General features: G+C 33.6%; 1 protein-coding gene across 1 annotated transcript; it reads right to left on the bottom strand.

Moving 5' to 3' along the window:
* Nucleotides 1-2,903: 2,903 nt before the first annotated feature.
* LOC140436984 (endoplasmic reticulum resident protein 29-like) lies at nucleotides 2,904-6,339 on the bottom strand. Its single transcript, XM_072526191.1, has 2 exons — nucleotides 5,642-6,339; nucleotides 2,904-5,199 (listed from the first exon to the last, which is right to left on the bottom strand). The coding sequence occupies exons 1-2, from the start codon at nucleotides 6,191-6,193 to the stop codon at nucleotides 4,996-4,998; spliced, it is 756 nt and encodes a 251-aa protein (XP_072382292.1). The 5' UTR covers nucleotides 6,194-6,339; the 3' UTR covers nucleotides 2,904-4,995.
* Nucleotides 6,340-12,693: the final 6,354 nt, after the last annotated feature.

The following is a 12,693-nucleotide window of genomic DNA, read 5'->3' as shown; positions in this document are numbered from 1 at the left end:
ATGTCTCCCAAAATTATTATTGCAGTATTTTTTGGTATTGTGTCTACTACTCTTTGTTAAATTTGGATATTGTGGTTTCCAGTTTTCGGATCCGTATACACATACTAATTTTAATGTTTGGTTTTCATCCTTTATATCTACCTTCAATATTCTTTCTAATAGGTACATAGTCTACATTTTTAATGTTCTTTGTCCACTTTTCGTGTCTTAACATAGCCACACCTTATTTTGCTTTGCTTTTCTGTTTTTTATATTGCACATATGTCTATTTTGTGTCTTTTAATTGCTTTACTACCTGTTGTTCAATCCGTTGATGTTCTAAGTCGTTATTCTGATATTGTTTCTTTTTTGTTCTTTATTCCTAATATTTTTCCTTGTTTTCCTCCGTTTCTGTCGTGAGCTTAGTATCCATCCTAATCTGAGACTATTTATTGCTTCTATTGGCAGGTGCTGAGCTTACTGAAAGTCTTTCCTCCTTTATTCTAGCTTGGGACAAGCAATGGTGTCGGAAGTGACTTCTGAGCTATTCGATATACTGATCCGTCATCTCTTTCTTCAATATTATTGTTCTTATTTAAAAATATTATTTTTATTATTAATCAAACCATCAGTTGAAAGAACATTCTCGAAACATTGATCAAATAACTTTTGAGGTTTATGATTAAACCTTTTTGGTAATTACGAAGACAAAACCCATGCCTAGTAAACAAAAAACCGGAATTGTGAAGCACCCAAATGTTTGTGGCAGTATCAAAGAAAAAATCATTCTAAATGATTAAAAGAAACTGATTAAAGATTGTATGAAACACTTATGCCATAAATATTTTCCATGATAATAGTAAAACACTTTGTGGTATCCTCCACTTACATCAGAATAGCTAGAAGGTGCGAAGAGGTAAATAGTGACCATCTTATTAAATATTTAGGGACCGAAAAGCTCGTTGAAACTCAGTTCAAAAGTGCTACAATCAGCGATAGAATGTTTTTATGTTTCATTGACCACCGGCATGCCTTCGATGATGTCAAGTATGACTTGACATCATCGTGATGTACAAATATTGCGTGAGATTGGTATAAATGAAAAAATTTAGAAAACATCTCAAATTAAATGCGGGCACATGTAGATCACTGATAATCATCATAATCGAAATATTGCGACAAGCAGAAAGTACTAAATCAACAACGAAGATCTTTTTATATTATATTCTTTTATTCTCTTTCCCCTCTGAGATCCGTGGTATCTTCCCTTTTTCCAGCATGCCGGGATTTATCCATTCTTAGCTTCTCATCCATCTAATCTCAAACTTATATCTCGCAACAAAAAGCAATAATATGATTCAAAAATGAACTGCCCGAGATCTTCACATGTTCACAGTTGGGAAGGAGTTCGACACGGTTGCATACTTCTTTAGAGGGCGAATCAGAAGATGTAGTTTAAGATCTCACTGCAGGATCACTACTTTCATAACACAGTTAATCAAACTCACATTTATATACACATTTAAAATTAGGAGAACACTTGAAATTAGGAGAATTGAAATACCGTGGCTCCTACATAACGGAAAATGGGACACTAGATCGATAAACTACCCACAGGATACAGACTGGTTGGTTTAGCTGGATGCGAATGAGCGAGGTAATCTGTGATCAAAGAATCGGGGAAGGGCAAAAGGAAAGTTATACAAGAGTGTGATGAAACTTGCGTTGGTGTACGGCGGTGAAGTATGGCCTGTAAAGAAGATTCAGGAAAGAAGATGAGGGTAGCTGAAATGAACATGTTACAGTGGATGTTGGGTGAGACTAGAAGAGACAGGATCAGGAACGATTTTATTAGGGAAAGAGCCAGGTTGACTAAATTCTCAAAAAAAAATGGATGGAAAGAAATAAGTGGCGAGGAAGAGTAAGGAACAGCGACCCCTGAAAGGAAAAAAGCTGAGGAGTAAGAAGAAATTTTTTACCAAGTAACAGTTTTGTATTTTGAGAACGATTTCCGAGGTGGAAAACGATACATCAAAATAAACTTATTTTAAAGTAAAATTGTGGCTGATTCCCAATAGAAATAATAAATTAAATCATTAAGTGGTAGAAGTATCGGCCGATCACGCAAAAGATGGAGTCGCGGAGTGGCAATCTTCCATAGTGGCAACAAGCATAATTGCTTATATAAAGGAAGAAAAACTAACCTAACTATTCTCCAGAGGCTAAGAATTTCTTGTAATATCGTAAAGAACAGAAAATTGGCTTACTTCGGCCATATTATGTGTAATAATAAATACCAACTTCTACAATTGACTCTAAAAGGCAATATTGAGGACAAGAGACGCCCTGGATGCAGACTTATATTCTGGCTAACCAATCTTAGGAAATAGACTGATCAACTGATTTATTTGGAGCTGCAGTGAATAAAATAAGATGGGTCAATGTTGTCGCCAACACCACAAGGAGATAGGCACATTTAGAAGAAGTTTCTCGGGGAACAAGAATGACCCAGGAACAAAGTAAACAATGAAGATGAACGACGTCATCCGGAAACTATACAACTGAATTTCGTTATAGGCCATACTTTCGAAGATAAAAAGGAACTACCGAAAAGTAGTTAGAAAAACAGTGATACAAAGCTCATTAAGGATCGATAAAGGTCAAGCGAGTTAAATACATGTTAACGCGGAGACTCGAGAGCAAGCGTTAAATGCTACCGAACGTCAAGAAAACAAAAGTGAAGTATACACAAGCAATCTTTCGGACCGCAGTGTGAAAATGTCTACGATGCCAAACTACCCTCTACAATCACTCACTATCACTTTCCCTTTCTTTTTATGTCAAAATCTAAGCCTGTCAAAGTACCATATACTTATAAGTAAGATTCATTAATTTCATAAACGTAAGATGAAAAAAACAACGCATATTTTTAATACTGTATTTTCAAATCTCAAAATAAAACCTATTAACAGATATATTAACAAAGTAAATGCATCAAATGCAAATACACTCTCGAAAAAGGAATGTTATTTATCACACAATAATTCAGTTACAACAGCTTTAACATAATTTTCTTCATTAAACATGTTTCTTTTACAATTAAGATTTCATAAAAAAATTAGATTATTTTGTTTACATATTTTATATTTATTTTAAGGATAAAACCCCACCAATACTTGATGTTTGATGCAGAAATTAGTTAGCTTAAATTTTTAAGTATTATTGATAGCAAAAAAAGTTCTTTTACAAAAGACAATTGTAAAAAATTTATGCAAAATTATAAACTTAAAAAAATAGCTATGGGAACTCAATATCCGCACAAATATGATTTACTTTAAGCATGTTACAAATATATAAACAGATGAATTATGAAGTCTTACGATGGAAACATGCATAAAACTATAATTTTAGTAATCAATAAATTACTAGAGAGCAATAAATTATACAATAAACAAAACAAGTTGGATATCTAATTAAAATTTATGGGAATCAGGAATCCTTTAAAAAGAAAGACATATGAAAGAAACATGAATAAGAATGGAATCTTTTACAAACCAGTAGAATAACTGAATGCTGCCATTTTATTAAACCAAATATATAGAATAAAATGATTCAAAATTAATAAATAATTAATATGTATCTGCCACCAAATTTTTTTGACCCCTTAGATTTTGATCCTCAATACAGAAAAAATCTTATCAAAGAAACACAACTGTAAGATATTAAAAAGAAAAAATAAGACATTCGGACTCATTTCAGATAAAAGAAAAGCAAAAGAGTAGTAGTAATAGTAGTTCAAGTTGTAAAAATTCACAACTAAAGTTGTAAAATCTATACCCAGAAGATAGTTATATCTATAACACAACTTGCAGTATACTGACGTGTCATTATCAAATAATACCACCGCATATATCGAAGGTACAAGACATTTTTAAGACAAACCCTTAATATAGTTAAATGTGAGATAGAGCTATTTTAGAGATTGAACCATGTAACTAAATGACTAAATATGTTCTTTTGTTGGGAATAACACCACAGCTATTAGAAAAATTCTAGTTCAAAAAGTAGTATACAAACATACAACTAATTAATATCTACAATAACAAGACTCATAAAACTATTGACAGAAAACTATCATGTTTGATATTATTTGTGTTTTAAAATAAATAAAATATTGCTAGAGAATATGGTTTTGAAAATAGTTTCCTGTGGCATTTTTTATATTAATAAATAAACCAAAAAATTAATTAAAAACATTTTATATTTGGCATTTTAATTTCCACTTCAACAATATTTGGTATTTTGATAATGATCTTTAAAGTAGAAATTAAAACTATAAAAAATATTTTTAATTATAATTGTGTTATTCAAGTTTTCAAAGACCATTAGAACACTTTTTAAAAAAATATTGGTACCATTTCATATGGAAGACAAAAATATTTAATGCTCAATAATATTCTCAGAAATGTAAGGTATAAAAATTATTGTTTTTAATATATAATAATAATCATATCACAGAACATAATACAAAATTAAGATAGCACTCTTTCTTCATATATTTGGAAAATAATTTTATTTCATAACTTAAACCATCAACTATGAATTTAATTTTTATAACTGTAGTAATGCTAATACCAGATATTTAAAATTTAAAACAGAACAAATGACTTTCAAACAAAGAAATTCTAGTATGATATTTGGGGACAGACACAGCATGTTTCAAAATAAGTATATTTTCATGATATGTAATAGATTATAAAAGAATATACTTGTATGATCAAATTATTTTCATAATTTTTTCAAATGCCCACATTTGTCATGTTGCTCATTTAATTCACAGTCGACTCTGTCACTTGTAGAACATTTTAAGGAAGACAATACAAATGATCATGAATATGTACTTATTTTCTTTGTATTTCAATCTTTACACATTGTATCAGCTCTTTGGCATTTACTTTGAACAAAAACATACATTATTGGAAAAACTATTAGGTATGCAAGTAAAATCCACTTCCATCAGAGTTCAGTCTTTGAGACTTCTTGACTAAATGATTTAAGTATGTTAAGACGGTTAGATAGTTCCCTCTTTTTCTTTTCATTTACTTTTCCTTCAGATACTATTTTGCTTAGACGTTTTTGTTCTTGGCTAATAAAAGCTTCTCCAGCCTCAATAGTCTTTTTCATGAATTTGATGTATGTTTTAGCAATATCCCTTTCTCTCTAAAAAACAAGATTTTTGTGATACATATTAATACAATATAAAATATTTAATATATAAAACTCTTAAATACTATTTATTTATTCCATAATAGCAAGTTCATTTCAGCAACATTAACATATTTTCAGTAGCTTAAAACAATGAATTTTCAATCAATGTATTACAAACAGGTAACTTTCTTTTGAAGAATATAAACACATCAAGAACAAAAAGTGGATTAAAAAAGGATACAAGAGATAATGCAGTGATAAGAGGAAGTGGTAGAAAGTAACGGAAAGAAATTAGGATTAATGTAAATAATAACTAATGAAAATTAGTAAAATACAGATCGATAGTATTATAAAATTATTTTTAAAGCTCATATCGGAGCTGCTATATTTCACAAAACAGAACAATATTTATGTATGATTTCTGTTTATGTTACTAATATATCAAAATACTTACATCTGTATCCAACTTTACAACTGCCTCCTCAGCTTCTTTAAGAACAGTGTCTTTATTATTAGCTTTTGAAAATTTGTTGGCCAATTTGTCAAATACTTCCAAACATCCTGGCAGTCCTAAGTAAATGTTGGTGTGGTCTACTATGAACTTCTTCAAGTTTTCGTTATTCCATAACATATTTTTATGGAAAGCAAATGGTTCATCCTCTCCTTGGACAAACAGTCTGAGTGCCGGTAAATCCTCTTTGGATTGTATACCGAATTTTTTTGCGAATTCTTCATTCTCTTTTTCACCATAATCTTTGATAGCAACTTGTCCTAGTATTAAGTTCTTGCTGTCGACAATTTCGGTAGCAAGAGTGTTAAATACATCGTGTTTGTCACCGTAGGGGTAGTTCACGTCAAATTTAACTAAAACAGCTTCAAATCTGGAAATTATTTTGTCGAAGTTGTATTCATCCAAATTAACACATCCCTTACATCCTTCAGCAACACTAGAAAATATACTTAGCAGGAGGCCAAGTAAAACACTGTAAATATGTAATTTGTTCATACCTATTATCAACCGAAGTTTTACTTTTCCTTATCGACTGTATTTTCTTTCAAGTTGAGTGGATTTACAAAATAAATACCGGTGCCACTACCACTAGATTATTAGTATTTTAAACAAATCAAATAAATAAACGTCATATGTTGACGTCTGTCACTTGGCCTATTGTGATTGGTCAATTAGAAATCTAACATAGGTGTACGCTCAGGGTGTACGGCACGGTGACCCTGTTTGTATAGATAATCACAATTAAATAATAATCACATAATAAAAGTAATAATGGTAGGTAATGGTAATTCAAATTAGCGTATCAAGGAAGCATTCTATATTTATGTCACTCACTATAAAAGTGAATTGTAACTTCTAACTGAATTTTTAAATAACAAATAACGTTAATGCGCAAAAAATAGAAGTATTCTTGCATTGATTTCTACCTTATTCACTGTTTATTTGGCTTTTATAAATTTTCTGGCTTTAGAGTAGCATATACAGTGGGTGGCTAAATTAGGTATTAGGGACAGTAAAACGTTTTCTTAATTTTCTAGTTTAATTGGGTAAATTTTCTTAGCAACTATTTGGCTTTAACGCTTGAATTTATTTTTTGTATTAGAGAGTATGGTCACAGTATAGATGTCTATACTGTGGTATGGTATTAAGGTCACAAAAACAATGAGTTTTGTTAGTAAATCATTTTTTTAAATTTTTTTCGCAAAAAGGTTGCGACATAAAATCACTAATTTTAATATTTAGTGATGCTACCTGATTATTAACCAGCGGCACAAGCGAAGTGCATATCAAGCAAATCCATGGTCTATTCGAGCCGAATCATCAAATTTTTGTGTTAAAACAGTGTAAATTCACCGAATTCCGAACTCATATTTGTGTCATCAAATTAGCGGGCGAAATAGTGCATTCATAGTGGCCCGAGCGCGTTATAGACTGTCGAACGTTGTTCTTAAGACAGTTACATAATTGGACAACTGTGGGTTTAAAATCTGTGAAGACCTATTATACGAGTTGAGGCATATCCTTGGCGCCAGGAGGCTAGAGCTGTTAGAATAAACATACAATATTTTGGTGAGCATATCCATTTCACATTTCCTTTTATTTATCAGTCTTTGTACCTTTATTCTGCACATGTGATAATTCTGAGAACGTTAGGGTCGAATATCAAGCGATTTATATTCTGTTTCTGTTTACTGTATAATTCATTATAAAATTATGGAGAATTTAAAGCGAAAAAGGGGCGGTTTTAAATGCAAACTCACAATATTTTCGAAATTTATATTAGCGTTAAATGATAAAATAACTAAGGGTGAAACGATTTCAGATTTAGAAGTATTACAGGCTATTGAAATGGTAAATAATATAGAACATTTACAGGGCGAATTCGATGAGGTTCAGGGGCAAATAGAAAATACGGTTCAATTTGAATTATTAGAGGATGAATATACGGAGCGCGAAGAATTCTATAACAAATATTATTCACAATTAGCGGTAGCGCGAAAAATCATTCGCGATAATCAACAAGTAGCTTGTATAGAAAGCGATAAAGCAAGTGAGCGCTCTAAGAATTCATATACAGGGCATTGTATTGAGCTTAAACCTATCGAGTTACCAAAATTTGATGGTAATTATAATAATTGGTTAGATTTTGCAGATATTTTTGAATCTTTAGTTAACAGAAATGAGTACTTAGACAATATAAGGCGTTTTCATTATTTACGAAGTTCATTACAGGGCGGTGCGGCGCAGGTCATACGAACATTAGAGTTTACCGCCGAAAACTATGCAGTTGCGTGGAAATTAATTAGGGAAAGGTACGATAATAAGAGATTATTAATTTCCAATCATGTTAATGCCTTATTTAATATAGAGCCAATACATAAAGAGTCATCTAATAGATTGCGGCAATTAGTTGACATTTTTTCGAAGCATTTATACGCGTTAAAGCAGCTAGGGCTACCTACTGATTCGTGGGACATACTCCTTATTCATATTATTTCTTGTAAGTTCGATACATCGACTTTACGCGCATGGGAGAATAGCAAAACACATAATGAAATTCCTAGTTTTGATGATTTTAAAACGTTTTTAAAATCAAGGGCGGACCTCTTAGAATCTCTTGAGGTAAATCAAGCTGAAAAGCAAAATACACGAAATATTTCTCAGGCGGGCGCGTATTCACGGAATACGAAATATTCACATAACATTCGCGGTCTATATTCATCACAGGGAACTTTAAATAAATCGGATAATACACAGTGTTGCCCTATTTGCAAAAGGGAACACACCATTTATCAATGCGGCGAATTTTCAAAACTTTCATCTAGGGACAGGTTTGATAAAGTAAGACAGGTCAATCTTTGCACGAATTGTCTTAAACCTGGACATTTCTATAAGCGGTGTAGACAATCAACATGCAAGAAATGTGCGTCAAAACATCATACGTTATTGCATCCAGATAGGTCAAGCGAACAGAACGCAGCTTTAGTTCATCAAGCGGTAGAAAACGCGAGCGATATACGATCTGCAGATAATATACAAGGTAGTTTAAACACTACCAATTTGTCAGTTTCGGCAGTTAGCGCTGCAGATCAAACTATACTGTCCACAGTATTAGTTAATATTTTTGACGGCCAAGGTAAGGCATACATAGTGCGAGCTTTGTTAGATTGCGGTTCACAAAGCTCATTCATAACCGAAAATTTATGCGATAAACTTAGATTAAAAACGACAAGCGCGAACATATCAGTCATGGGCATAAATAATATTGCATCTCCCGTTCGATTCAAATGCGAAATAAATATACAGTCGCGTAGCGATATAACTTTTCATAAAACTTTAAATTGTTTCGTAATACCAGAAATTACGGGGTGCGTGCCGGCATCTGAATTAAACATTAGCGATTTGCGCATACCTAAACATTTAAAATTAGCGGATAATTATTTTCATAAACCACAAAAGGTCGAATTGTTGATAGGAAGTGATCTATTTTGGCAAATACTGGGCGCAAACAGAATTAGTTTAGGTAAAAACAAACCATTCATGCAAGAAACAATGTTTGGCTGGATCATAGCAGGGCCGTATATCAGCCAAAACAAAGCATCAGAAAAGCGAATAACTAAGTGTAATTTCACAAACACAATCGAAGTTACAGAACAGCTAAGTAAGTTCTGGGAACTTGAAGAGGTTTTCAATGGAAAACCTGCACTCTCGGGCGAAGAAATTGCATGCGAAAAACATTTCGAAGATACGGTGAAACGCGACGCGACAGGCAAATTCATAGTATCATTGCCATTCAAAGAACCGATAAGTTCACTCGGTGATTCATTTCGTCAAGCAAAAAATAGATTTTTAAATCTCGAGCGTAAGTTGAATAAAGATGCCAATCTTAAAACTTTTTTTAGCGAATTCATCCAAAAATATAAAGAGTTAGGACATATGAAAGGTTTATGCAGAATTACGGAAGCGGCAACAGACTTTAGGGTAAATACTACATTTTATTTTATGCCACATCATCCAGTTTTAAAAGAAAATTCCTTGACGACACGTTTGCGAGTTGTGTTCGATTGTAGTACGCCAACAACAAACGGCATTTCATTAAATAGTATTCAAATGGCCGGACCAACCTTACAAAATGATTTATCTCCATTTCTTGATGATCAGGGTATCATGAGAGTAGGCGGGCGTTTAAAGCATTCCGAGTTTACGTATGACAAAAAACATCCCATCATTTTAGCGGCAGATCATATAGTTACATCGTTAATATTTAATCATTTTCACAAGGATCTTATGCATGCTGGTCCTCAGCTTTTACTTGCAACTATAAAAGAAACTTTCTGGCCGTTATCAGGAAGAAATTTAGCGCGACGTACCGTACACAAATGTGTAAAATGTTTTAGATTAAAATCTAAATCCATTCAGCCAATAATGGGTGACCTACCTGCCCAGCGTCTCGCAGGTGGCCCACCATTTATTGTAACAGGTGTAGATTATGCGGGCCCTTTCTTAATTCGCGATAGAAAGGGTCGAGGTTGTAAACTAATAAAGAGTTACATGTGTCTTTTTATTTGTTTTTGTACGAAGGCCATACATTTAGAATTAGTTACAGAACTGTCTAAAGAATCATTTCTGTTGGCCTTTAAAAGATTTATTGCGCGAAGAGGCAAGCCTCAAAAGATGGTTTCCGACAATGGAACCAATTTTATAGCAGCTAGTTCGGAGTTAAAATCGTTAAGAAAATTTTTAGAGCAGCACACTCCCGCGATAAGGGAATCCTTGCTAAAGAATAATATTTCGTGGTCCTTCATACCTCCCTATTCTCCACATTTTGGCGGACTGTGGGAAAGCGGAGTAAGAACAGTTAAGCATCATTTGCATAGGGTTTTGGGAAACGCGCACTTAACGTTCGAGGAATTTTATTCGTTGCTTGTGCAGATTGAAGCTATAATAAATTCCCGACCGATTCATCCTTTATCCGGTGATCCAAATGATCTCTCCCCATTAACTCCTGCACATTTTCTCATCGGAATACCACTTATTACCAATTCAGATCCAGATTTGCGTCATGTTCCAGTTAATCGGCTCTCAAAATTCCACCATATTCAGCAGCTTTCTCAGCATATATGGGAACGATGGAACAAAGAATACATCTCCGAACTACAAAAACGCACGAAATGGACTACTACTAACGGTGAAGTTGCGGAAAACACGTTAGTGCTTATAAAAGAGGACAATTTACCTCCATTAAGGTGGAAGTTAGGTCGCGTGATCGAACTTTTACGCGGCAGTGATGGTGTAGCCAGAGTTTTTAGGATAAAGACAGACAATGGTATCATAACTCGTTCTTTTTCCAAGGTGTGTCCGCTACCCGTTTCGGACTAAGTGTAGTTTAAACATTTGAACATTTAGCATTAGCAGACGATTTTGTTGGCAGTGTTTGCCAAGGCGGGGGCCATGTTCACGCCTCTATCCAATTCAAATTTATTTTATACATTTTTACAACCCGGCAACATAGTAGCGTAGGAAGATATTATGCCATATGTGAAGATAAGGCGAGTCCCTTAAGGCACCCCAAAGACGACAGACAGCACTCAAGTACGAGACGGGATCGGTGATGCAGCATTAGAGCGAGCGGACATAATACTTAATAAGCGTTATATATATTCATGTATTGTGTAATTCAAAATAAAATCAGTTTTGTTTTCGCACGGAGTTTGATTATTAACCAGCGGCACAAGCGAAGTGCATATCAAGCAAATACACTACCCTTTGTTGCAATTACAGCTTCTACGCGTCGGGGCATGTTCTGAATACAAACTTCTGCGTTATTTTTTACGTTTGGATTATAATCTCATTCTTTAATAAGGGCTTCAATCAACTGCCGCTTCGTTGTGATAGCATCTTTGAGATTCATGTCACGTGAGCTTCCCGACCAGGGCAGAACTGCAATATTATCTTCAATCAGAAATGAGGTTCCTAGAATAAAACCGTGCCACATCCACTTTTTGTTCAAATTTAGTTAGATATTCTATTCATAAAGTTTCAAACACACAGAATTTAAATAATCCATTATTTTATAGCTAAACCCGCCACATCCCACTGTAAAACAATGTTGGAAATGTGTCTTACCTTCAAAACTCGCCAAATCCAACGTCGTTTTGGTCAACTTTAGTTTCAAACTCCGCTACCTCCATCGCAACCAATAAGAGCACCCGGTTCAGCCATTTGACTTCCCAGTAGGCTCAGAGAGTGTTAACCTCTTCACAAAAGTTTCTTCTGCTTGAGTCTGACAAGGTGGATGGAACATTGAACACTGTTTTTAGTCTTAACATTTTACATTACAGCTTTTTCAGCTGTGATTGTGACTAAAACTTGTGTTATTACCGTTTTGGTAATAATTTCATTCCATTCCACTATAATTACAATAATTCCACACTTCCAATGCCTGGTTTATTAGTATTTTGTTTAGTTACGGTGCCTTTGGTTTTGATGAGGCCTATACATTCGCCCTTTTTCAGATATTCGGTCATTGAACCCCTCGGGATGCCACGTTGCAATCATTACAAGGAAAATGCATATAAATGTGACAGTTTCTCTGTGATGGATATTTCAAAGGTTCATGCTTACTTTAAGCATACTCGGTTAAAGCCAACGAAAAGATCTACTGATAACAGTAGATCAAGGAAGGATTTTACATAGGTACTTTTACTTCTTTCGCAAACGAGATGAATCTTTAAATCAGAATTTATCGGAACCTTTTTTAAAAATCTTAGGTTTGAAAAAAGACAGTTATAAAAAGACACCATACTAGTTGGGGGAAAATCGCCACAGAAACTAGAGAAGGAGACAGAAAATTGGAAAAGTTTTCTGAGAAAAAAGCTAACGTTATGGTTTTTGTTCAAGAACTAAAGGTACTTAAATCACATTAAAATAGACACAGAGAGACAGATAAAATACCTGTCATCTGATTTAAACATTAAGATGTTGTGTGAAATTTA

This window comes from Diabrotica undecimpunctata, chromosome 3 (assembly GCF_040954645.1).
Source record: "Diabrotica undecimpunctata isolate CICGRU chromosome 3, icDiaUnde3, whole genome shotgun sequence".
Lineage (NCBI taxonomy): Eukaryota > Metazoa > Arthropoda > Insecta > Coleoptera > Chrysomelidae > Diabrotica > Diabrotica undecimpunctata.
The sequence above is the reverse complement of the archived record's forward strand: the minus strand, read 5'-3'. Positions and strand labels throughout refer to the sequence as shown.

Excerpts from the sequence above, each read along its gene's own strand:
- LOC140436984 (XM_072526191.1), bottom strand. The coding sequence starts at position 6,193 with ATGAACAAATTACATATTTACAGTGTTTTACTTGGCCTCCTGCTAAGT. Across the intron at positions 5,200-5,641 it reads TTGTAAAGTTGGATACAGAT|AGAGAAAGGGATATTGCTAA; the intron begins GTAAGTATTTTG and ends CTTGTTTTTTAG.